At 44.6% G+C, this 27,109-nt stretch overlaps 1 protein-coding gene across 1 annotated transcript in view; it reads left to right on the top strand.

Annotated features, from left to right (window-relative positions):
• The window catches only part of LOC123997587 (multiple PDZ domain protein-like), a 230,892-nt gene that overhangs the window by 123,205 nt on the left and 80,578 nt on the right, over positions 1-27,109 (top strand). The window contains exon 24 of the mRNA XM_046301983.1: positions 23,570-23,766. Coding sequence (XP_046157939.1) covers positions 23,570-23,766 — 197 coding nt within the window. The remainder of the gene's footprint in view (positions 1-23,569; positions 23,767-27,109) is intronic.

Here is a 27,109-nt window from a genome sequence, read left to right as displayed (position 1 = left end):
GATAGCACTGACAACCACAGGCCACATTCATAGAGGAGATACTGTTGTTGATGAGGTCGGAACCATGGGAGCATGGGGTGGCTTAATGTGAGATAGCACTGACAACCACAGACCACATTCATAGAGGAGATACTGTTGTTGACGAGGTCGGAACCATGGGAGCATGGGGTGGCTTAATGTGAGATAGCACTGACAACCACAGACCACATTCATAGAGGAGATACTGTTGTTGACGAGGTCGGAACCATGGGAGCATGGGGTGGCTTAATGTGAGATAGCACTGACAACCACAGACCACATTCATAGAGAAGATACCGCCAGCTTGGAACCACCAGATTGAAATTGTTCCGAGTTAATTTACTTCTTTTTTTTTTGCTAGTACTCTTTCCCATAATAGGTTTGCTCTCTCTCTCTCTCTCTCTCTCTCTCTCTCTCTCTCTCTCTCTCTCTCTCTCTCTCTAGCCTTATTCTGAAATTGATTAAATTGTTTTTTTTCTCATCAATCTACACATTACTCAGTACTTTGTTGAAGCAACTTTGGCAGCGATTACAGCCTCGAGCCTTCTTGGGCATGATGCTACAAGCTTGGCACACCTGTATTTGGGGAGTTTTTCCTTTGCAGATCCTCTCAAGCTCTGTCAGGTTGCATGGGGAGTGTCACTGCACAACTATTTTCAGGTCTCTTCGATCAAGTTCAAGTCCAGGCTCTGGCTGGGCCACTCAAGAACATTCAGAGCCTTGTCCCGAAGCCACTCTTGCTTTATCTTCCCTGTGTGCTTAGGGTCGTTATCCTGTTGGAAGGTGAACCTTCGCCCCAGTCTGAGGTCCTGAGCGCTCTGCAGCAGGTTTTCATCAAGGATCTCTCTGTACTTTGTTCCGTTCATCTTTCCCTAGATCTTGACTAGTCTCCCAGTCTGTGCTGCTGAAAAACATCCCCACAGCATGATGCTGCCACCCCCATGCTTCACCGTAGGGATGGCACCAATTTCCTCCAGAATTGAGGCATTCAGGCCAAAGAGTCCAATCTTGGTTTCATTAGACCAGAGAATCTTGTTTCTAATGGTCTGGAGTCCTTTAGTTGCCTTTTGGAAAACTCCAAGCGGGCTGTCATGTGCCTTTTACTTAGGAGTGGCTTCCGTCTGGCAACTCTACCATAATTGGCCTGATTGGTGGAGTGCTGCAGAGATGTTTGTCCTGGAAGGTTCTCCCATCTCCACAGAGGAACTCTGGAGCTCTGTCAGTGTGACCATCGGGTTCTTGGTCACCTGCCTGACCAAGGCTCTTCTCCCCCGATTGCTCAGTTTACCCAGGCGACCAGCTCTAGGAAGAGTCTTGGTGGTTCCAAATGTCTTACTCTTAAGAATGATAGAGGCCACTGTGTTCTTGGGGACCTTCAATGCTGCAGAATTGTTTTTGTACCCTTCCCCAGATCTGTGCCTCGACACAATCCTGTCTCGGAGCTCTATGGACAGTTCCTTCGACCTCATGGCTTGGTTTTGTCTCTGACATGCACTTTCAATTGTGGGACCTTATATAGACAGGTGTGAGCCTTTCCAAATCATGTTCAATCAATTGAATTTAGCACAGGTGGACTTCAATCAAGTTGTAGAAACATCTCAAGGATGATCAATGCAAACAGGATGCACCTTGCTCAATTTTGAGTCTCATAGCAAAGTTAAGTTTAGAAGGTATTTTTTGAATTGTTTTAATAAAGTGCCAAAAACCTGTTTTCGCTTTGTCGTTGTGGGGTATTGTGTGTAGATTGATGTGACAAAATTATAATCCAATCCATTTTAGAATAAGGCTGTAACGTATCAAAATGTGGAAAAAGTCAAGGGGTCTGAATACTTTCCGAATGCACTGTTTGTGTGTGGGAAGCAGGCTTAGGCCAAGGCTTTGATGACTTTGCAATTCTCATCTCCCAAGTTGAAAATGAACAATCTTCTATATAAAGGGCTGCTTCTCCGCTCAAAGGTTCAACTGTCTCTTAATTTGTAGCTTTGTATGCTTTTTATAAATCTAGGATGGAGACTGTAACATTTCTCCCATTTTATTTTGTGTATACATATTATTCATTTTCTCATTCTCTTTGGATTTTGATTGTCTGTAGCTTATGCTTGCCCATAACCCCACCAATGTTGACATCATCAAACCGCTCACCTACCGGTCGCCGGTTGGACGTACTGCAAAAACGGTAGAGGAATGGTAGAGAAATTAGCATTCAATTATCTTTAACAGCTCTGGTGGACATTCTTGCAGTCAACATGCCAATTGCACACACCCTCAAATCTTGAGACATCTGTGGCATTGTGTTGTGTGGCAAAACTGCACATGTTAGAGTGGCCTTTTATTGTCCCCAGCAGAAGATGCACCTGTGTAATGACCATACAGTTTAATCAGCTTCTTGATGTGACACACCTGTCCGGTGGATGGCAAAGGTACATTTGTGCACAACATTTTAGAGGAATAACATTTTTTTTCAAATGGAACATTTTCTGGGATCTTTCATTTCAGCTCATGAAACAAGGGACCAACACTTTACTTTACTTTGCACTTTACTTTTGTTTTTGTTCAGTAGTGTTGCTGTTGCTAATGCTCTGAAAGGCCCAGTGCAGTCAAAAATGCATATTTCCACACTGAGGTTGGAATAATACTGTGAAAATGATGATGATGATGATGCTCTTTTAGAGTAAGAACTGTTTGGAAATTGAAGCTAGGGGGCAGTATTTTTATGTTTGGAAAAATAACATTCCCAAAGTAAAAGGCCTATTTCTCAGGACCAGATGCTAGAATATGCATATAATTGACAGATTAGGATAGAAAACACTCTAACGTTTCCAAAACGGTCAAAATATTGTCTGTGAGTATAACAGAACTGATATTGCAGGCGAAACCCTGAGAAAAATCAAACCAGGAAGTGGCTTCTATTTTGAAAACTCCATGTTCCATAGCCTCCCATTGCTCCATTTAAAGGGATATCAACGAGATTCCTTTTCCTATCGTTTCCTCGTGGTGTCAACAGTCTTCAGACATAGTTTCAGGCTTTTATTTTGAAGAATGAGCGTGAACGACCACATTGCGTAAGTGGATAGGTGGGGGCTCTCAGAGTGAATTGTGCGCAAAAGTGAAAGGCGGCCATTGTTACTCCCGGTCCTAGTGAAAAGCCAACTGTCCCGGTTGATATATTATCGAATAGATATTTGGAAAACACCCTGAGGATTGATTATAAAAACGTCTGACATGTTTCTGTGGACATTATGGATATAATTTGGAATTTTTGTCTGCGTCGTGACCGCTCTTTCAGGTGGATTCCTGGGCAGAATGCACCAAACTAACGGAGGTATTTGGATATAAAAAAATATCTTTATGGAACAAAAGGAACATTTGTTGTCTAACTGGGAGTCTCGTGAGTGAAAACATCCGAAGATCATCAAAGGTAAATGATTAATTTGATTGCTTTTCTGATTTTCGTGACCAAGTTACCTGATGCTAAGTGTACTTATTGTTTGAGTCGAGCGATCGATAAATTTACACAAACGCTTGGATTGCTTTCGCTGTAAAGCATAATTTCAAAATCTGAGACGACAGGTGGATTAACAAAAGGCTAAGCTGTGTTTTGCAATATTGCACTTGTGATTTCATGAATATTAATATTTTCTAGTAATATTATTTGACTGTGGCGCTATGGTATTCAGCGTTGCTGATGACAAATATCCCGGATCCGGTATGGGTGGTTCAGAGATGAACTATTTTAACCTATATAAATCATCGCTATATATTCTATTTACTTTGACCTTGTCCTTGAATATGCTGTTTATTTCTCCTGGGGAGAGGATGTTTTGATATTGAGTTATATTTATCCTGGAGAGATGATGTCCTACTATGTATGCAGGCCAGAGGCAGAGTAATGGAGTTTTCAAGCAGCCCGTTGGTCTGTGGATGGGTATTCTGCATCACTGTTCCACTCAATGACTGGCTAATTGAAGTGCAGAGACGACGAAGCAGCGATCACTAAGTTCCTGAAATGATTTAACCAAGCAATATTTTCTGAAAAGGATTTGTTTCTACGAGTTGTCAAGGGCAGTTTAGGAAAACACAAACAAACATTACTTTGGGGCAATTTCGACTGTCTTTCTGCATGTGTTTTATTTGATAAACATTTTCTTATTTTTTTGTATTTTACCCCTTTTTCTCTCAAGTTTTGTGATATTCAGTTACGGTCTTGTCTCAACGCTGCAACTCCCCAACATGCTCGAGAGAGAGAGAGAGAGAGAGAGAGAGAGAGAGAGAGAGAGAGAGAGAGGCAAAGTTTGAGTAATGCGTCCTGCGAAACATGACCTGCCGAACCTCGCTTCTTAACACCCGCCCACTGAACCCGGAAGCCAGCCGCACATATGTGCCGGAGGAAACACCGCTCAACTGATGAGTGAGGTCAGCCTGCAGGCGCCCGGTCCGCCACAAGGAGTCGCTAGAGCACAATGAGCCAAGTAAAGCCCCCCCGACCAAACCCTGCCCTAACCCGGACGACGCTGGGCCAATTGTGTGCCTTCCTATGGTACTCCTGGTCACTGCCAGTTGTGACACTGCCTGGGATCAAACCCGGGTGCAGTGCAGTGCCTTTGACCGCTGCGCCACTCGGAAGGCCGATTTAACAGTTTCTTGATTGAAAGCGGGATGATATGCTGTGCGTGTGCGTGCGTACAGGTGTCTGAGATGCTGCTGCAGATGGTGTTTGTAAACTGGTCATTGAAATTGTACTGATATCAGATGATGTAGAAATAAATATTTTTTAATGTAGGAGTCATTGGGAGGGTCAGATGATGTTTGAGTCGTTGGGAGGGTCAGATGATGTTTGAGTCGTTGGGAGGGTCAGATTATGTGTTTGATGTATGAGTCATTGAGACGGTTGTTGAGTATATTTCTTCTCCTAAACAGTCAGTCAACTGTTGATGTCTGTCTGTTTGACAGTGAGTGAGCGGCGTCACGTTGGATTTGTGACACCAGTTTGTCAGACAGGTGCTATGAGGAGAATAGCAATATCTGTGTGTGTGTGTGTGTTCCAGTGGGCGGACTGGGCTGCCAAATCGTGAAGTGACTCAATACGCCATCATAATGTGCTAAACAGACAGTAATGAAACGTTTGCTCTCGCACCCCACAGCTAACACACAACACACACCAGTCCCTCTACTCTTGATTAATGAACCATGTCTGTTAAATGGTGCCCACATACACACACAGCTCCTGCTGTGCCAGCCAGAGCAGTGGTGCAGAGCATTCTCAATCACCACCAGTTTGTCGTGTCATTCCCCCCTCCCTCCCCTCAACCCCCATTGTCTCTACTGCAGCGATAGCTCCCTCCTCTCTGCCTCTCACTTTCTCTAACACAAACACACACAAACTATTATACACATGCAAGTTTACACACATGTAATAAAGGGATGGATCAATGATTACATCCTCACACAGGCACACAAACTGACGCACACCAAATCCAATCAGCCCTGCTTGAGAGAGGTAGAGACAAGTGGCAAGGGCAAGATAGAGTCAAATATAATGATTCTCTATGGATCAAGTGGGACAGATAAGACTAGTTGTCTCTTCTATGGTTTCTCATAGTGTGGAGAGGGAGAGAGGGGGGTAGAGGGATGCTGAGGCATGTGAGTGTGGTGCACTCCGCACAGGAGCTGGATGGCAAGCAGTCGCTCTCCTCTCTCCTCCTCCCTTCTCTCTCCTTTCTATGTGTGTTCTCAGTAGATTCTCACCATACTTCAGCCTTGCTCAAGGCAGCGCTGCCAACCAACGCCACGAGGTTGACAACCGACAAACACACACAAACACACACTGGCGCATGGGGATGTTGAGCTCAGGATTGCTGGGTGAAGAGTGAAGCATGGACCATGCTGCCAGGTCAGTGTGTATCTTTAATAAGCTTGTTTGGCTTTCTAGTCTGGGCAGGCAGGGAATCAGGAGGTGTGTGTCAGAGTGTGTGTGTTGCTGTTCTTGCCAGTCTCATGTGAAGACATCCCTTTATTTGTAGTTGTTTGTTTCTGGGTTGTGTGTGTGTGTCCTCCGCGTGCTCTAAGGGGAGTGTTTGCCGGCCGCTGTGCAGTAACACCGGGGGACGAGGGAGTTAAGAGCGAGGGGCCAGTGGGTTGACGTGTGTGTAGACTGCAATATGGAGACATTGAGCCCACTTTGTCACCAATGCAAACACTCAGAAGATAGCCAAGAGTCACCCACACCAGTGTAGAGTCTGTCTGTCCACTTCAGACTGCTCTGATGAGACGTCGGCAGCCTTTTATCTCTGTCCCTCTATTCATATGTTTTACTCTCCTTTTATGTCCATCTCTTTTTTTCCTCTCATTTGATCTATTCCCTCTCTCTCCCTCTATTCCACCCCCTTTCTCTCTCTCCCATTTCTTCCTCCCTCTCTATCTGCTACTCCTCTCCCTGTGCAAGGACCATTCTGTAGAAACAGGTGTTGAGGAGTGGAGGAACTCTCAGATAAACACTTGTCCTTACTGTGGTGCTTCACCTCAGCTAAACCAGGCAATTATCTCTCTCACACATACAGTCCATACACAATCTTCTGGTGTAGAGATCGTTTAGTTTATCCATGTCTAATATATATATTTTTATATCCTTTATTTTTTACGGGGTGGATCAGCTTTAATATTGCAGATAGACTGTCTCTACTCCCAATGTATTTGTCTATATCATTTCCAATCCCCCATTTGTTTGTAATATATTTTCCTATTATCCCTGTCTACAATTAATTCTAACCAATGAGGGTCAGAGCAGAGGCAGCCACTTGTGAATTCTTCCAATTACATCCCAAGTGAATGCAATGACATGGAAGTTCTCTCGATCAGTGTTTTAAAAGGAGAAGGTAGATGTCTGACTCTGATAGGAGAAACAGTCTAGCTTTGTGTTTATGTGGGACAATGTATATGTGTGCATGGCAGCCTCTTTGTGCGCTCCACCCTTGTGTGTGTGTCTGTGTACTGTACGTGCCAGCTCATCTGTGTGCTTGTGTCTTTGTACAATACCTGTCAGCTTATCTGTGTGTGTGTGTGTGTGTGTGTGTGTGTGTGTGTGTGTGTGTGTGTGTGTGTGTGTGTGTGTGTGTGTGTGTGTGTGTGTGTGTGTGTGTGTGTGTGTGTGTGTGTGTGTGTGTGTGTGTGTGTGTGTGTGTGTGTGTGTGTGTGTGCCAGCTTATCTCCGTGTGCCTGCCTCTCTCTCTCTCTCTGTGTGTTTGTCTGCCTCTGCCCTCCCCCTGTCGTTGAGTCGCCTACACCTGTGTGCCCTGGTGAATGTAAATCAGTACTCTCATGGGAAGGTTTATGTGGTAAATGATGATGGCTGTGTGCTGCTGCTCACTGGGCATGGTGGACTTGTCTTCCCCATGTTGGTGCTGCACCACCACTCATTCATCTTAGAGGGAGCATGGAGACACACACACATTCATCGTCTTCGAGGAAGCGTGGACACGCACAAACACACACAGAGAGAGACAATCACACGCACATATTAATCTTGGATGAAGCCAATTAGCTCAGTTGGTTGGGTGTGTGGTGCCTAGTTGGAACAAAATCCTGCAGTATCTGCGGTCTTCCTCTCTCTGCTTCTACATGTCTCCCTGTTAGATAAGCAGAATGATTACTGTATTCAGTAATTGGTCAGAAGTGTCTGGGAATGACTTCAATTCCCACTAATAGTCACACAAAATCCCTGGAAAACTGTCTAGTTGTGCTTTACCAGAGAGCTTCATTTACTTTCACCATGCGTAGCCCTCTCTTAACTCGAGCATCAGTTCCTAGAAAGCAGCCGTGATGAAAAGGGGAAAGCAACCGGCTGAAAAGGGGATACCGGCTGAAAAGGGGATACCGGCTGAAAAGGGGATACCGGCTGAAAAGGGGATACCGGCTGAAAAGGGGATACCGGTTGAAAAGGAGATACCGGCTGAAAAGGGGATACCGGCTGAAAAGGGGATACCGGCTGAAAAGGGGATACCGGCTGAAAAGGGGAAAGCTGGGATACCGGCTGAAAAGGGGATACCGGCTGAAAAGGAGATACCGGCTGAAAAGGGGATACCGGCTGAAAAGGGGATACCGGCTGAAAAGGACATACCGGCTGAAAAGGGGATACCGGCTGAAAAGGGGATACCGGCTGAAAAGGGGATACCGGCTGAAAAGGGGATACCGGTTGAAAAGGAGATACCGGCTGAAAAGGGGATACTGGCTGAAAAGGAGATACCGGCTGAAAAGGGGATACCGGCTGAAAAGGGGATACCGGCTGAAAAGGGGATACCGGCTGAAAAGGAGATACCGGCTGAAAAGGGGATACCGGCTGAAAAGGGGATACCGGCTGAAAAGGGGATACCGGCTGAAAAGGGGATACCGGCTGAAAAGGGGATACCGGTTGAAAAGGGGATACCGGCAAGATCAGTGTGCAGGTTTTCATTTTCTCTTAAGATATCATCAAATTATTTCCACGCACCTGCAACAATCAGACTCTGATGTGAACAATGTCAAAAGTACAGAAAAAAGGAACACGTAATTCATAAGAGACTAGCAAAGATTTCCACAATGTACTGTGAGGAATCTACACAGTGAACTCTATTCCCCAGATGGAGAGGAGAGACTTTGTAATGGGCAGAAACATTTCTGCTACTTAATAAGGGGCTGTAGCCATGCAGAGTTGGCTGTCATGTTTTAATGAGCTTTCATAGTGAGATGTGCTCCCTTTCCTCCCGCATTAATATGATGCTACGCTAATATAGCACACAGAGCTACATCCCGCTCCAGGTAGCCTATTCCTAATTAGACACCCTGCTCGCTATCATAATAATGTAGCAATAGCCAGCATGGTTTCTGAATGGGAATTAATTTTAGGGGATAGAAGCTTTGTAGTCAACAGTTGGAACTGGTGTGTGTGTGTTTGGAGGGACACACTGCAGGAGAGGACACATCCACTCTGTGTGTATGTGAGTTGAGCAATGTTTGTGTGTTCATCCACTTCCGCCAACACCAAATGTAATATTTAATGTCTAGGGGAAACGCGTGTGCGTGTGCGTGTGTGTGTGTGTGTGTGTGTGTGTGTGTGTGTGTGTGTGTGTGTGTGTGTGTGTGTGTGTGTGTGTGTGTGTGTGTGTGTGTGTGTGTGTGTGTGTGTGTGTGTGTGTGTGTGTGTGTGTGTGTGTGTGTGTGTCGATCTGGTGTTGTGGGTGTTTTAAGTGTTTGCATTTCCAGCTAATCAGATTGTCTTTATAACTTGACGAAATCCAATTCCACTGACAAATGCTGAGTTATCACAAACTACAACTGTGAGTCTGTCCTGATTTAGCAGCCCTGTTTCCATGTGCAACACAAAATGGATTCTCACCTTCCCTTAACATAATGCAATCACTCCCCTCCAGTAGAATGGCTGTGTTGCCTGGACTGATAGACAGGCTTTTCCTAGGGTTCATCCCAAATGGCACCCTATTCACTATACAGTGGACTTTTGACCAGAGCCCAGGATTTGGGATGCAGACCTAGTCAATAATCAACAGGCTTGTATATATTTGAAGAGAGATATGCTAATATTAGTCTGATGTGGACAGTTTGTGCATCCTGCTTGTTCTAAAGCCCCGATGGGTTAGTAATGGAAGATGCTTTTCCCACTGTCACCTTCAACAATTTTTTTGTAGGGATTGTCTTTTTTGTTTTGTTTTTTGAACCTTTATTTAACTAGGCAAGTCAGTTAAGAACAAATTCTTATTTACAATGACGGCCTACCCCGACCAAACCCCTAATCTGGACAACGCTGGGCCAATTGTGTGCCACCCTATGGGACTCCCAATCACGGCCGGTTGTGATACAGCCTGGAATCGAACCAGGGCCTGTAGTGACACCTCTAGCACTGAGATGCGGTGCCTTAGACCGCTGCACCACTCGGGAGTTATCACTGGACTGGAATTAAAACAACGCGGCAGTTTAATTCTACTGAATTATATAAATGGCCCTATAGACCGATAAGCATGACCGGGCAAATCTATTTTCCGCGGGTAACCTATTAACGGTTACCCGTTAACATCCCTAACTGACACCCCATCACACACACACACTTTCACACTCACAACGTACGCTGCTGCAACAGCTCAGTCTTATCTGTCCTGTTGCCAAGTCACTTTACCCCTACCTAAATGTACATAGCAAACTGAATTACCTCGTACCCCTGCACATTAACTCAGTACTGGTACTCCCTGTATGTAGCCATGTTATTACCTGGTACTCCCTGTATGTAGCCATGGTATAAACTGGTACTCCCTGTATGTAGCCATGTTATTACCTGGTACTCCCTGTATGTAGCCATGGTATAAACTGGTACTCCCTGTATGTAGCCATGGTATAAACTGGTACTCCCTGTATATAGCCATGTTATTACATGGTACTCCCTGTATATAGCCATGTTATTACCTGGTACTCCCTGTATATAGCCATGTTTATTACCTGGTACTCCCTGTGTATAGCCATGTTATTACCTGGTACTCCCTGTATATAGCCATGTTATTACCTGGTACTCCCTGTATGTAGCCATGTTATTACCTGGTACTCCCTGTATGTAGCCATGTTATTACCTGGTACTCCCTGTATATAGCCATGTTATTACCTGGTACTCCCTGTATATAGCCATGTTATCACCTGGTACTCCCTGTATATAACCATGGTATCACCTGGTACTCCCTGTATATAACCATGGTATCACCTGGTACTCCCTGTATATAACCATGTTATTACATGGTACTCCCTGTATATAGCCATGTTATTACCTGGTACTCCCTGTATATAGCCATGTTATTACCTGGTACTCCCTGTATATAGCCATGTTATTACATGGTACTCCCTGTATATAGCCATGTTATCACCTGGTACTCCCTGTATATAGCCATGTTATCACCTGGTACTCCCTGTATATAACCATGGTATCACCTGGTACTCCCTGTATATAACCATGGTATCACCTGGTACTCCCTGTATATAACCATGGTATCACCTGGTACTCCCTGTATATAACCATGTTATCACCTGGTACTCCCTGTATGTGGCTGGTACACCCTGTATATAACCATATAACCATATTACTTGGTACTCCCTGTATGTAGCTGGTACTCCCTGTATATAACCATGTTATCACCTGGTACTCCCTGTATGTAGCCATGTTATTACCTGGTACTCCCTGTATGTAGCCATGTTATTACCTGGTACTCCCTGTATGTAGCCATGTTATTACCTGGTACTCCCTGTATGTAGCCATGTTATTACCTGGTACTCCCTGTATGTAGCCATGTTATTTTTACCCCTTATTTGTCTTTGTTATTCACTGTGTATTTATTCCTCATGTCACTATTTAAAAATATCTATGATCTTTAACTCTGTGGAGAGAGAGGGATGGAAAGGGGGACAGTGGCTGGGCTGTCCTATATTCTGATGCCACACCTATTATCCATAGAAACCATGTCTTTTGTTCAGGGAAAGGCCAGAGTCCCACTTCTGCCATTGTTTTGCATCCAACCATTCTAACTCACATTCTGGGTCACTGACTCCCTACTGTAGGTGTCCAGGGAAGTGGTTGCTTATTGTAGAGAGATGGCAGTTATGTGTTTTTTAACATTTGTATTGTGTGTTCTCCCTTCCAGCAAGAAGACAGTGAATCAACAAACATTAAACACCAGAGGACAACTACAATTTATCAATTTATAGACATGAGGTGTTTTGTCATGAGTTCACTGGATTGGGTTTGTTTTGATTTTCTCTGTGTGTGTGTGTGTGTGTGTGTGTGTGTGTGTGTGTGTGTGTGTGTGTGTGTGTGTGTGTGTGTGTGTGTGTGTGTGTGTGTGTGTGTGTGTGTGTGTGTGTGTGTGTGTGTGTGTGTGTGTGTGAGGTGAGTGCGTCTTTGTGCGCACCTGTGTGTGCGTATGTGTTCCTCTGTAATTGAGGCATCAGTGTGTGACAGTGTCAACACTCTAGAGGCTGAGCAACGCTCTATGTGTTATAGACCCCCTACTGTGTCTGTGTGTCATCTTTGGTTTCGAGGGAGGTTAATTCCTATAACTCATTGGCACTGGCAGTTCTATTTACAAACAAGTGCAAGGGGCTGTAGTGTCCGACTGTTGGCGCTATCATGCCAACTCCCTGCCACTCATTGTCATGACTTGATAATGACAGCAAACAAGTTTCAATGTCACGTGCACAAGTACAGTGAAATGTCTTTCTTGTAAACTGTAAGGTCACGAACAGAGCTGGGGCCAGACTACAGGGGCTGTACTTCTGACTGGAAACTAAAGTTACAGAATATACCTTTAACAAATATACAGTTGAAGTCAGAAGTTTACATACGTCTTAGCTAACTACATTTAAACTCAGTTTTTCACAATTCCTGACATTTAATCCCAGTAAAAATTCCCTGTTTTAGGTCAGTTGGGATCACCACTTTATTTTAAGAATGTGAAATGTCAGAATAATCGTAGATCATTTTTTGTCAGCTTTTATTTCTTTCATCACATTCCCAGTGGGTCAGACATTTACATACACTCAATTAGTATTTGGTAGCATTGCCTTTAAATTGTTTAACTTGCGTCAAACGTTTCGGGTAGCCTTCCACAAGCTTCCCACAATAAGTTTTGTGAATTTTGGTCCATTCCTCCTGACAGAGTTGGTGTAACTGAGTCAGGTTTGTAGGCCTCCTCGCTCGCACACACTTTTTCAGTTCTGCCCACACATTTTCTATAGGATTGAGGTCAGGGCTTTGTGATGTCCATTCCAATACCCTGACTTTGTTGTCCTTAAGCCATTTTGCCACAACTTTGGTAGTATGCTTGGTGTCATTGTCCATTTGGAAGACCCATTTGCGACCAAGCTTTAACTTCTTGACTGATGTCTTGAGATGTTGCTTCAATATATCCACATCATTTTCCTGCCTCAGGATGCCATCTATTTTGTGAAGTGCACCAGTCCCTCCTGCAGCAAAGCACCCCACAACATGACGATGTGCTTCACGGTTGGGATGGTGTTCTTCGGCTTACAAGCTTTCCCCTTTTTCTTCCAAACATAACGATGGTCATTATGGCCAAACAGTTCTATTTTTGTTTCATCAGACCAGAGGACATTTCTCCAAATAGTACGATCTTATCCCCATGTGCAGTTGGAAACCGTAGTCTGGCTTTTTTATGGCGGTTTTGGACCAGTGGCTTCTTGCTGAGCGGCCTTTCAGGTTATGTCAATGTAGGGCTCGTTTTACCTGTTTCCTCCAGCATCTTCACAAGGTCCTTTGCTGTTGTTCTGCGATTGATTTGCACTTTTCGTACCAAAATACGTTCATCTCTAGGAGACGGAACACGTCTCCTTCCTGAGCGGTATGCCGGCTGTGTGGCCCCAGGGTGTTTATACTTGTGTACTATTGTTTGTACAGATGAACATGGTACCTTCAGGCATTTGGAAATTGCTCCCAAGGATGAACCAGCCATGTTGAGGTCTACCATTTTTTTCTGAGGCCTTGACTGATTTCTTTAGATTTTCCCATGATGTCAAGCAAAGAGGCACTGAGTTTGAAGGAAGGCCTTGAAATACATCCACAGGGACACCTCCAATTGACTCAAATTATGCCAATTAGCCTATCAGAAGCTTCTAAAGCCATGACATCATCTTCTGGAATTTTCCAAGCTGTTTAAAGGCAGGGTCAACTTAGTGCACGTAAACTTCTGACCCTTCTGACCTTGTAGATGACCTGGAGCCAGTGGGTCCGGCGATGAATATGTAGCGAGGGCCAGGCGACTAGAGCATACAAGTCGCAGTGGTGGGTGGTATGAGGTGCTTTAGTGACAAAACGGATGGCACTGTGATAAACTGCATCCAGTTTGCTGAGTAGAGTGTTGGAAGCAATTTTGTAGATGACGTCGCCGAAGTCGAGGATCGGTAGGATAGTCAGTTTTACTAGGGTAAGTTTGGCGGCGTGAGTGAAGGAGGCTTTGTTGTGGAATAGAAAGCCGACTCTTAATTTAATTTTCGATTGGAGATGTTTGATATGAGTCTGGAAGGAGAGTTTACAGTCTAGCCAGACACCTAGGTACTTATAGATGTCCACATATTCAAGGTTGGAACCATCCAGGGTGGTGATGCTGGTCAGGCGTGCGGGTGCAGGCAGCGAACGGTTGAAAAGCATGCATTTGGTTTTACTAGCGTTTAAGAGCAGTTGGAGGCCACGGAAGGAGTGTTGTATGGCATTGAAGCTCGTTTGGAGGTTAGATAGCACAGAGTCCAAGGACGGGCCGGAAGTATATAGAATGGTGTCGTCTGCGTAGAGGTGGATCAGGGAATCGCCCGCAGCAAGAGCAACATCATTGATATATACAGAAAAAAGAGTCGGCCCGAGGATTGAACCCTGTGGCACCCCCATAGAGACTGCCAGAGGACCGGACAACATGCCCTCCGATTTGACACACTGTACTCTGTCTGCAAAGTAATTGGTGAACCAGGCAAGGCAGTCATCCGAAAAACCGAGGCTACTGAGTCTGCCGATAAGAATATAGTGATTGACCGAGTCGAAAGCCTTGGCTAGGTCGATGAAGACGGCTGCACAGTACTGTCTTTTATCGATGGCGGTTATGATATCGTTTAGGACCTTGAGCGTGGCTGAGGTGCACCCGTGACCGGCTCGGAAACCCGATTGCACAGCGGAGAAGGTACGGTGGGATTCGAGATGGTCAGTGACCTGTTTGTTGACATGGCTTTCGAAGACCTTAGATAGGCAGGGCAGGATGGATATAGGTCTGTAACAGTTTGGTTCCAGGGTGTCTCCCCCTTTGAAAAAGTGGATGACTGCGGCAGCTTTCCAATCCTTGGGGATCTCAGACGATATGAAAGAGAGGTTGAACAGGCTGGTAATAAGGGTTGCGACAATGGCGGCGGATAGTTTCAGAAATAGAGGGTCCAGATTGTCAAGCCCAGCTGATTTGTACGGGTCCAGGTTTTGCAGCTCTTTCAGAACATCTGCTATCTGGATTTGGGTAAAGGAGAACCTGGAGAGGCTTGGCCGAGTAGCTGCGGGGGGGGGGCGGAGCTGTAGGCCGAGGTTGGAGTAGCCAGGCGGAAGGCATGGCCAGCCGTTGAGAAATGCTTGTTGAAGTTTTCGATAATCATGGATTTATCGGTGGTGACCGTGTTACCTAGCCTCAGTGCAGTGGGCAGCTGGGAGGAGGTGCTCTTGTTCTCCATGGACTTCAGTGTCCCAGAACTTTTTGGAGTTGGAGCTACAGGATGCAAACTTCTGCCTGAAGAAGCTGGCCTTAGCTTTCCTGACTGACTGCGTGTATTGGTTCCTGACTTCCCTGAACAGTTGCATATCGCAGGGACTATTCGATGCTATTGCAGTCCATGGCCGGAGCCCTCCTTTGCACCAATGCCCAGTCCAGGCACTGCGTTCAGTTCCGCCCCAAGGCCGGAGCCTTCCTCTGCACCGGTGCCCAGTCAAGAGCCCTTGGTTCTCTATGGTGTAGTAGGTCAGGGTGTGACTAGGGGGTGATCTAGTATATATATTTCTATGTTGGTGCTAATGTGGTTCCCAAGTAGAGGCAGCTGTTTATCGTTGAATCTGATTGGGGATCATATTTAGGTAGCTATCTCCCCACCTGTGTTTTGTGGGATATTGAGTGTTGGTTAGTGTGTTTGGGCACTACTTCCTCAAGTTAAGTTTTGTTATGTTGTTTTATTAGTTTCACTTAAATAAATATGTGGAACTATACTCACGCTGCACCTTGGTCTGCTCATTTCCAAGATTGTGACACACACACACACACTACACACAGACATTCTCTCTCTCTCTCTCTCTCACTCACTCACTCACTCACTCACTCACTCACTCACTCACTCACTCACTCACTCACTCACTCACTCACTCACTCACACACACCGGCCCTTCTGAGATGAGTGATCACTAATTAAGCCAGCAGCAGCTGTCCTGCCTCCCACACTGTTCCGATAGTGCTCCTTAACTGTTTGCGTGTGTGTGCCTCAAGGTCACAAAGAGTTCACGGTTGGTATTCTTATCAATACTAAATTAAATGTCAATTAACCTTTTTTAAAGAATGTGGATTTTACCTAAATTTGATTCTAGGCCTGCTTCATACTCAGAATGTCAACAAGACATGTCAACACTAAAATAACAATCCACTTTTGACCTTTTGCTCTATGTGCCACTGTTTTCTACTCAATGCAGATGTCGATCCCCAAAATCAAACAGCAGACTGAGATTAAAGCCTCTGCTGCCTTCATGACTCAAATATCAAATGATGATTAAGAAGAAAGACGTTTCGGACCAGTTCCCTGCACTTTACAGCTCTATTTTCACAATCTTTCCTTTCTCACTATCCCCCTCTCTCTTCATCCCTCTATCTGTCAACATTTCTCTGCCTGCCTTCTTTCCAGTCTCCCCTTTCTCAACTCATCCACTTTCTTCTAACTCTTTCTTTCCCTTTAGTTTCTCTGTCTTTCTCCCTCCCAACTCACCACCCCTGATCTCTTTTCCCCTCTTCCTACTTTTCTCCACATTTACTATAAGTCTCTCTCCCTCTTTTAATAATAATAATAATAATATATGCCATTTAGCAGACGCTTTTATCCAAAGCGACTTACAGTCATGTGTGCATACATTCTACGTATGGGTGGTCCCGGGGATCGAACCCACTACACTGGCGTTACAAGCGCCATGCTCTACCAACTGAGCTACAGAAGGACCATTTTCCCTCCTTCCCTGCCTCTTTTCTCCTGTTCTCTCATCCTACTTTTTTTTCCTCAACCCATCCATAGGTACTACCTCTAAAGTCTCTCTCTCTCTTCCTCTTTTCCCTCGTTCCCTCTGTTTCTGACCTCCTTTACTCTCATGGAGTGTTTCTCTCCCCCTCCTTTTTATTGGTTGGAATTGATGAACCTCTTGGGACTTTTAATTACTCTTCTTATAGTGTGACAGGAATGAAAGCCTTCTGTCTCGCTCTCTCTGTTTCTCTCTCCCTCCCTTCTTTCTCTTTGTCTCTCTCTTTCACTCCCTCTCGTTCTCTCTCTCTTTTCCCCTCTCTCACCACTGTAAAAAAAATGTTTTTATTTTCTATCTCTGTTCTCTCACCTTCCTCTGTCTCTCCCCCTCCTTCCCTAAGTGCCTAAAGAAAGTATTTACACCCCTTGTTCTTACAGCCTGAATTTAAAATGGATTAAATTGTCCTCAACCCAATTGAGGTTTGGGATGAGTTGGACCACAGAGTGAAGGAAAAGCAGCCAACAAGCGCTCAGAATATGCTGGAACTCCTTCAAGACTGTTGGAAGCTGGTTGAGAGAATGCCAAGAGTGTGAAATGCTGTCAAAACAAAGGGTGGCAACTTTGAAGAATCTCAAATATTAAATATATTTTCATTTGTTTAACACTTTTTTGGTTACTACATGATTCCATATGTGTTATTGAGCAGGCCGTTTAGTTATCCAAGCTACTCAATACTGCCCCCCAGCCATAAGAAGTTAATGAGCATTTCTCCTTTGCCAAGATAATCCATCCACCTGACAGGTGTGGCATATCAAGAAGCTTATTAAACAGCATGATCATTACAAAGGCGCACCTTTTGCTGGGGACAATAAAAAGCCACTCTAAAATGTGCAGTTTTGTCACACAACACAATGCCACAGATGTCTCAAGTTTTGAGGGAGCGTGCAATTGGCATGCTGACTGTAGGAATGTCCACCAGAGCTTTTGCCAGAGAATTTAATGTTAATTTCTCTACCATAAGGCTCCTCCAACGTCATTTTAGAGAATTTGGCAGTACGTCCAACCGGCCTCACAACCGCAGACCACGTGTAACCAGCCCAGGATCTCCACATCCGGCTTCTTCACTTGGGGGATCATCTGAGACCAGCCATCCGGACAACTGATGAAACTGTGGGATTGAACAACCAAAGAAGTTCTGCACAAATGGTCAGTAACCGTCTCAGGAAAGCTTATCTACATGGGTCAACACCAGGGCTGATCCTGCGTTCAGAAATTATTCAGACCCCTTGACTTTCTTCTAATTCCTAATTGTTTTCCCTCATCAATCTACACACACGACTCCATTATGAAAAAGCAAAAACAGATTTTTAGAAACGTTTGTAAATGTATACAAAAACAAAAATAGAATTATCACATTTACATAAAAATTCAGACCCTTTACTTTGTTGAAGCACCTTTGGCAGCGATAACAGTCTTGAGTCTTCTTGGGTATGACGCTACAAGCTCCCATTCCTCTCTGCACATCTTCTCAAGCTCTGCCAGGTTGGATGGGGAGCTTTGCTGCATAGCTATTTTCAGGTCTCTCCAGAGATGTTCGATCGAGTTGAAGTCCGGGCTCTGGCTGGGCCACTCAAGGACATTCAGAGACTTGTCCCGAAGCCACTCCTGCATTGTCTTGGCTGTGTGCTTAGGGACGTTGTCTTGTTTGAAGGTGAACATTTGCCCCCAGTCTGAAGTCATGAGCGCTCTTGAGCAGGTTTTCATCAAGGATCTCTGTACTTTGCTCAGTTAATCTTTCCCTCGATCCTGACTATTCTCCCAGTCCCTGCCGCTGACAAACATTCCCACAGCATGATGCTGCCGTCACCACGCTTCACCGTAGGGATGGTGCCAGGTTTCCTCCATACATGACGCTTGGCATTCAAGCCAAAGAGTAAAATCTTGGTTCTATCAGACCAGAGAATCTTGTTTCTCATGGTTTGAGAGTCCTTTAGGTGCCTTTTGACTGTCACGTGCCTTTTACTGACGAGTGGCTTCCGTCTGGCCACTCTACCATAAAGGCCTGATTTGGTGGAGTGCTGCAGAGATGGTGGTCCTTCTGGAAGGTTCTCCCTCTCCACAGAGGAACTCTGGAGCTTTGTCAGAGTGACCATTGGGTTCTTGGTAACCTTCTCCCCCGATTGCTCAGTTTGGCCTGGTGGACAGCTCTAGGAAGAGTCTAGGTGGTTCCAAACTTCTTTCATTTAAGAATGATGGAGGCCACTGTGTTCTTGGGGACCTTTAATGCTGCAGACATTTTTTGGTACCCTTCCACAGTTCTGTGCTCGACACAATCCTGTCTCGGAGCTCTACGGACAATTCCTTCGACCTCAAGCCTTGGCTTTTGCTCTGACATGCACTTTCAACTGTGGGACCTGATATAGACAGGTGTGTGCCTTTCCAAATCATGTCCAATCAATTGAATGTACCACAGGTGGACTCCAATCAATTTGTAGAAACATTGTAATGATGATCAATGGAAACAGGATGCACCTGAGCTCAATTTTGAGTCTCATAGCAAAGGGTCTGAATATGTATGTAAGTAAGCTATCTCTGTTTTTATTTTCAATGCATTTTTCTAAAAGCTTGTTTTCACTTTGTCATTATGGTTTGTTGTGTGTAGATAGATTTTTTTTTATTAAATCCATTTTATAATAAGGCTGTAACATAACAAAATGTGGAAAAGGGGAAGGGGTCTTAATACTTTCCGAATGCATTGTACGTGCTCATCTTCGTCCTCATCACCAGCATCTTGACTTTACTGCAGTTCGGTGTCGTTACCAACTTCAGTGGACAAATGCTCACCTTCGATGGCCGCTGGCACGCTGGAGAAGTGTGCTCCTCACGGATGAATCACGGTTTCAACTGTATCACATGTATAGTGTTGTGTGAGCGAGCGGTTTGCTGTTGTCAACGTTGTGAACAGAGTGCACCATGGTGACATTAGGGTTATGGTATGGGCAGGCATAAGCTACGGATAACTAACACAATTGCATTTTATTGATAGAAAATTGAATGCACAGAGATACTGTGACGAGATCGTAAGGCCCATTGTCTTCCATTCATCTGCCGCCTTCACTTCATGTTTCAGCATGATAATGCACGGTCACAAGGATCTGTACATGATTCCTGGAAGCTGAACATGTCCCAGTTCTTCCATGACCTCCATTCTTACCAGACATGTTACCCATTGAGCATGTTTGGGATGCTCTGGATCAACGTGTACAACAGCGCGATCCAGTTCCCTTCCAATATCCAGCAACTTCGCACAGCCATTGAAGAGGAGTGGGACAACTTTCTACAGGACACAATCAACAGCCTGAACTCTATACAAAGGAGATATGTCGCGCTGCGTGAGTCAAATGGTGGTCAGAACAGATACTGACTGGTTTTCTGAATTTATGTATCTGTGACCAACTGATGCATATCTGTATTCCCAGTCATGTGAAAGCCGTAGATCAGAGGCTAATGTAGTTATTTAATTTGACTGATTTTCATATAATGAACTGTATGTAACTCAATTAAATCTTAAAAATTGTTGCATGTTGTGTTGATATTTTTGTTCAATGTAAATCTACTTGAAAATTTACAGCAAGACAAGAAAATGGTTGTCTAGCAATGATCAACATCCAATTTGACAGAAGTTTAAGAATTTTGTAAAGAATAATGGGCAAATGTTGCACAATTTAAAAAAAAAACTTTTAAAAAAATGGCATATATATATATATATATATATATATATATATATATATATATATATATATATATATATATATATATATATATATATTGAGTTGGAGGCGTAAGTGGCCACAGGGAGTACAAGAGAGGGCTCAGAACGCACCCTTGTGGGGCCCCAGTGTTGTTTATCAGCGGGGAGGAGATGTTGTTGCCTACCCTCACCACCTGGGGGCGGCCAGTCAGGAAGTCCAGTACCCAGTTGCACAGGGCGGGGTCGAGACCCAGGGTCTCGAGCTTGATGACGAGCTTGGAGGGTACTATGGTGTTGAATGCCGAGCTGTAGTCGATGAACAGCATTCTCACATAGGTATTCCTCTTGTCCAGGTGGGTTAGGGCAGTGTGCAGTGTGGTTGAGATTGCATCGTCTGTGGACCTATTTGGGCGGTAAGCAAATTGGAGTGGGTCTAGCGTGTCAGGTAGGGTGGGGGTGATATGGTCCTTGACTAGTCTCTCAAAGCACTTCATGATGACGGAAGTGAGTGCTACGGGGCGGTAGTCCTTTAGCTCAATTACCTTAGCTTTCTTGGGAACAGGAACAATGGTGGCCCTCTTGAAGCATGTGGGAACAGCAGACTGGTATAGGGATTGATTGAATATGTCCGTAAACACAGCGGCCAGCTGGTCTGCGCATGCTCTGAGGGCGCGGCTGGGGATGCCGTCTGGGCCTGCAGCCTTGTGAGGGTTAAGACGTTTAAATGTCTTACTCACCTCGGCTGCAGTGAAGGAGAGACCGCATGTTTTCGTTGCAGGCCGTGTCAGTGGCACTGTATTGTCCTCAAAGCGGGCAAAAAAGTTATTTAGTCTGCCTGGGAGCAAGACATCCTGGTCCGTGACTGGGCTGGATTTCTTCTTGTAGTCCGTGATTGACTGTAGACCCTGCCACATGCCTCTTGTGTCTGAGGCGTTGAATTGAGATTCTACTTTGTCTCTGTACTGACGCTTAGCTTGTTTGATAGCCTTGCGGAGGGAATAGCTGCACTGTTTGTATTCGGTCATGTTACCAGACACCTTGCCCTGATTAAAAGCAGTGGTTCACGCTTTCAGTTTCACGCGAATGCTGACATCAATCCACGGTTTCTGGTTAGGGAATGTTATAATCGTTGCTATGGGAGCGACATCTTCAACGCACGTTCTAATGAACTCGCACACCGAATCAGCGGATTCGTCAATATTGTTATCTGACGCAATACAAAACATATCCCAGTCCACGTGATGGAAGCAGTCTTGGAGTGTGGAGTCAGCTTGGTCGGACCAGCGTTGGACAGACCTCAGCGTGGGAGCCTCTTGTTTTAGTTTCTGTCTGTAGGCAGGGATCAACAAAATGGAGTCGTGGTCAGCTTTTCCGAAAGGGGGGCGGGGCAGGGCCTTATATGCGTCGCAGAAGTTAGAGTAACAATGATCCAAGGTTTTTCCACCCCTGGTTGCGCAATCGATATGCTGATAAAATTTAGGGAGTCTTGTTTTCTGATTAGCCTTGTTAAAATCCTCAGCTACAATGAATGCAGCCTCCGGATAAATGGTTTCCAGTTTGCAAAGAGTTAAATAAAGTTTGTTCAGAGCCATCGATGTGTCTACTTGGGGGGGGATATATATGGCTGTGATTATAATCGAAGAGAATTCTCTTGGTAGATAATGCGGTCTACATTTGATTGTGAGGAATTCTAAATCAGGTGAACAGAAGGATTTGAGTTCCTGTATGTTTCTTTCATCACATCATGTCTCGTTAGCCATAAGGCATACGCCCCCGCCCCTCTTCTTACCAGAAAGATGTTTGTTTCTGTCGGTGCGATGCGTGGAGAAACCCGTTGGCTGCACCGCCTCGGATAGCGTCTCTCCAGTGAGCCATGTTTCTGTGAAGCAAAGAATGTTACAGTCTCTGATGTCCCTCTGGAATGCTACCCTTGCTCGGATTTCATCAACCTTGTTGTCAAGAGACTGGACATTGGCAAGAAGAATTCTAGGGAGTGGTGCACGGTGTGCCCGTCTCCGGAGTCTGACCAGAAGACCGCCTCCTTTCCCTCTTTTTCGGAGTCGTTTTTTTGGGTCGCTGCATGGGATCCATTCCGTTGTCCTGTTTGAAAGGCAGAACACAGGATCCACGTCGCGAAAAACATATTCTTGGTCGTACTGATGGTGAGTTGACGCTGATATTATATTCAGTAGTTCTTCTCGACTGTATGTAATGAAACCTAAGATGACCTGGGGTACTAATGTAAGAAATAACACGTACAAAAATAAATAACTGCATAGTTTCCTAGGAACGCGAAGCGAGGCGGCCATCTCTGTCGGCGCCGGAAGTAGTGAAACAAAAAACGCTTTGATGAACTGTTGGAATCATGGATCATGGAAATAGAATGATTATTATAATTCTATAGTTAGAATATAATAGTGGGCACTTTGAATACAGTGTTTGACATGACAACGAATGAAAATGGCAGAGAGGATTTATTGTGACAGTATAGGAACCAAAGTGTTGGTCAGTGTTTCCTAGGGGACCCTATAATCTTTGGCTACATTAAATGTTTTCTCATAGCTACTTCATGTAGCTAACATATTCATGCTTTGCCTAATCCTCTTTGGTTTAGAAAATACTGTTGCACAAACAACTAGCTGATTTAGTCCTCACCATCACTGGTATAATCAGGCTGTATAGCCAGGTACATTTGCTCTGACTCAGTACATTTATTAGCTAACCAGCTAACGTGTTATTAGCATTAGTGGCTAACAGGTTTTAGCCACAATTTGCTAAGAGAAGACAAACTAGCTGTTTGCAGATGTAAGAAACACCAACTAATAGTGTTATTATAGAACGCTTGTGTGTGCCGCCTTCATGTGTCTATGTCCAGTATTCAGTCAGGGTGATTGCCTTTAAGAACTTTTCTAGTGCGTGTGTAAAACTAGATGTATGGTTGGCACTGTTCTCTTTCACATGTTACTCTCTTCAACACTGAAACATAGAGCATTAGAACTAACACCTCTCTTTTGCTCCTGTCCCCCCAGAGCTGATCAGGTTGCGTTACGGAGAGCTGTGCGGGGAGCTGCTGTGTGTGGAGCTGGACAGGGAACGCCAGGGCCTGGGTCTGAGCCTGGCTGGAAACAAGGACCGCTCCTGCCTCAGCATCTTTGTGGTAGGCATCAGCCCCGGGGGCCCCGCCGCCAAGGACGGACGCATCCGCGTAGGGGACGAGCTGCTGGAGGTGAGGGGGTGCCACACCTAAACACACACACTAGTGATGTGCGGGTCAACTCATAACCCGCAGGCAGCTTTTGGGTCATGAAATATTGTGTAGATGAAGTGTGGGTGGATTGAATAAAGAGAAAACGATGCATTAAAAATCCATGAATGTCTAATTACTGTGCAGTTGATATCTATAGGATACACTGAGGTTTATATTTTGTTCTCTGTATCTGGCGTTAGTGTGTAGCCTAACAAATACACGCCAGCTGCCAAATACACGCCAACTGACAAATACACACCAGCTAACAAATACACGCCAACTGACAAATACACGCCAACTGACAAATACACGCCAACTGACAAATACACACCAACTGACAAATACACACCAACTGTCAAATACACACCAACTATCAAATACACGCCAACTGACAAATGCACACCAACTGACAAATGCACGCCAACTGACAAATGCACACCAACTGACAAATGCACGCCAACTGACAAATGTACACCAACTGACAAATACACGCCAACTGACAAATACACGCCAACTGACAAATACACGCCAACTGACGAATACACGCCAACTGACAAATACACGCCAACTGACAAATACTTTTGAAAAAAGTGAAATGGAGAGTTGAAAATAAATAGGAGGGCCAGAACAGTAGTCTAATGTTTTGGGAAAGATTTGGTGAATAGCAGAGGATGATAGCAGTGCCGGCTATGTTATGTAGGCTGTAATGATTGTGAGGCGCTATACAAATTCAACAGTCACAAGACGGCGACTTCAAAATGGCAGATCAAGGGAAATGTACTCATAGGCGGGGCGTGAGTTTCCAGTTTGGAAGTGCTAATTTTCACCATAAAAATGTGTATTTTATCATAAAGCATTCCATTCATAACATAACATTTGCAGACTTATGTAAGATAGCCTGCTATTCATAATGTGATGAAGATTGGATAGTCATCATTTAGGCAAGAAAGACCTTTCAATGTATGGCTTGAGTGCGTAGTGGCCTAGGTTATAGGCTATATCAGATATGTTTCTCTGTACAGAAAACATGTTCCCTTTTATGAACGTATTTCATGCAATTCTACTACTCTTTATATGACTGGAGACATTAGCAGAGTCTTTTTTAATACTATAAAAATGACATGGTAGCCTACTCTGCTGACACTGACAAACCGATCAATAAAATCAATGTTGTCTAATCCACATAATAGGCCTAGGAGAAGGGGAGACAACACAATATGACATCCATCTAGCCTGGAAGAGGGAATTCACACGGATCCAACAATAATAAAGACTGAATATACTCACTGGGGAAAAGGCCGATGCTCTGCGCTAGTGCCAATAAATTAGGCTATACTGTTCGCTTAATTTAGTTGAGAATTTTGATAAGAATAATGGGCAAATGTTGCACAATTAAAAAATTTATTTAACCTTTATTTAACTAGGCAAGTCAGTTAAGAACAAATTCTTATTTACAATGACGGCCTACCCCAGACAAACCCGGACGACGCTGGGCCAATTGTGCGCCGCCCTATGGGACTCCCAATCACGACCGGATGTGATACAGCCTGGATTCAAACCAGGGTCTGTAGTGATGCCTCTTGCACTGAGATGCAGTCACTTAGAACGCTGCACCACTCGGGAGCTACAATCCAGGTGTAGAAAGCTCTTAGAGACTTACCCAGAAAGACTACAGCTGTAATCGCTGCCAAAGTTGCTTCTACAAAGTATTGGCTCAGGAGTGAAAACTTATGTAAATGAGATATTTCTGTGTTTCATTTTCAATACATTTCCCAAAATTTCTAAAAACATGTTTTCATTTTGTTATTATGGGGTATTGTGAGGGGAAAAAATGATATAATCCATTTTAAATTCAGGATGTAACACAACAAATGTTGGAACAAGTCAAATAGTATGAATACTTTCTGAAGGCACTGTGTCTCTCGCTCTCTTGCCCTCTCATGTTCACTGTGTCTCTCGCTCTCTTGCCCTTTCATGTTCACTGTGTCTCTCGCTCTCTTGCCCTCTCATGTTCACTGTGTCTCTCGCTCTCTTGCCCTTTCATGTTCACTGTGTCTCTCGCTCTCTTGCCCTCTCATGTTCACTGTGTCTCTCGCTCTCTTGCCCTTTCATGTTCACTGTGTCTCTCGCTCTCTTGCCCTTTCATGTTCACTGTGTCTCTCGCTCTCTTGCCCTCTCATGTTCACTGTGTCTCTCGCTCTCTTGCCCTCTCATGTTCACTGTGTCTCTCGCTCTCTTGCCCTCTTATGTTCACTGTGTCTCTCGCTCTCTTGCCCTCTCATGTTCACTGTGTCTCTCGCTCTCTTGCCCTTTCATGTTCACTGTGTCTCTCGCTCTCTTGCCCTTTCATGTTCACTGTGTCTCTCGCTCTCTTGCCCTTTCATGTTCACTGTGTCTCTCGCTCTCTTGCCCTCTTATGTTCACTGTGTCTCTCGCTCTCTTGCCCTCTCATGTTCACTGTGTGACAGATGCAGGTTTTGATGCAAAACAGGAGTTGGAACACTATGCTGGGCAGAAATACAAAGAAAGAGAAGAGAGGAAGGGGTGGTCTGAGCCAAATAAAGACCTGTATATACAGTACCTCTGCTGATTGGATGATTGGGTAATGGATAAAAGATGGGGAAATCACTGTGCAATGGATTGGGTGGAAGAGTGGCTTTTTACAAGGTGTTGCAGCACCTTACACAAACACACACACACACACACACACACACACATACAGCGTACATGCACAGGGGTTGTTTGATCAGAAGATTTTAATCTCATTCTTTTGATTGACAGCTGCCTTCGAGGGTCATCTAATATGATCCTTCCATGGAAGATGGGCAGATCTTAAATGGGGGACACACACAGAGGGGTTCAATGCTAAAGAACATCTAGCCATTCGAGAGCACCCTTACATGCCGATCTATAAATTATGTGTCGGTAATCTAGCATGGGTAGGATGGTCATCTGAATCAGGGTTCGTTTGGCAGCTGGGGTGAAAGAGGAGCGATTACAATAGAGGAAACCAAATCTAGATTTAACTTTATCCTACAGCTTTGATATGTACTGAGAGAAGGACAGTGTACTGTCTAGCCATACTCCCAAGTACTTGTGACTACCTCAAGCTCTAAACCCTCAGAGGTAGTAATCACACCTGTGGGGAGAGGGGCATTCTTCTTACCAAGCCACATGACCTTTGTTTTGTAGGTGTTCAGAACAAGGTTAAGGGTAGAGAATGTTTGTTGGACTCTAAGAAAGCTTTGTTGTGGAGCATTTAACACAGAATCCATGGAGGGGCCAGCTGAGTATAAGACTGTATCTGCATATAAATAGATGA

The sequence above is a fragment of the Oncorhynchus gorbuscha genome, linkage group LG02 (assembly GCF_021184085.1).
Source record: "Oncorhynchus gorbuscha isolate QuinsamMale2020 ecotype Even-year linkage group LG02, OgorEven_v1.0, whole genome shotgun sequence".
In the NCBI taxonomy this organism is placed as follows: Eukaryota; Metazoa; Chordata; class Actinopteri; order Salmoniformes; family Salmonidae; genus Oncorhynchus; species Oncorhynchus gorbuscha.
Note: the sequence above shows the minus strand (reverse complement) of the source record. Positions and strands in the feature narration are given on the sequence as shown.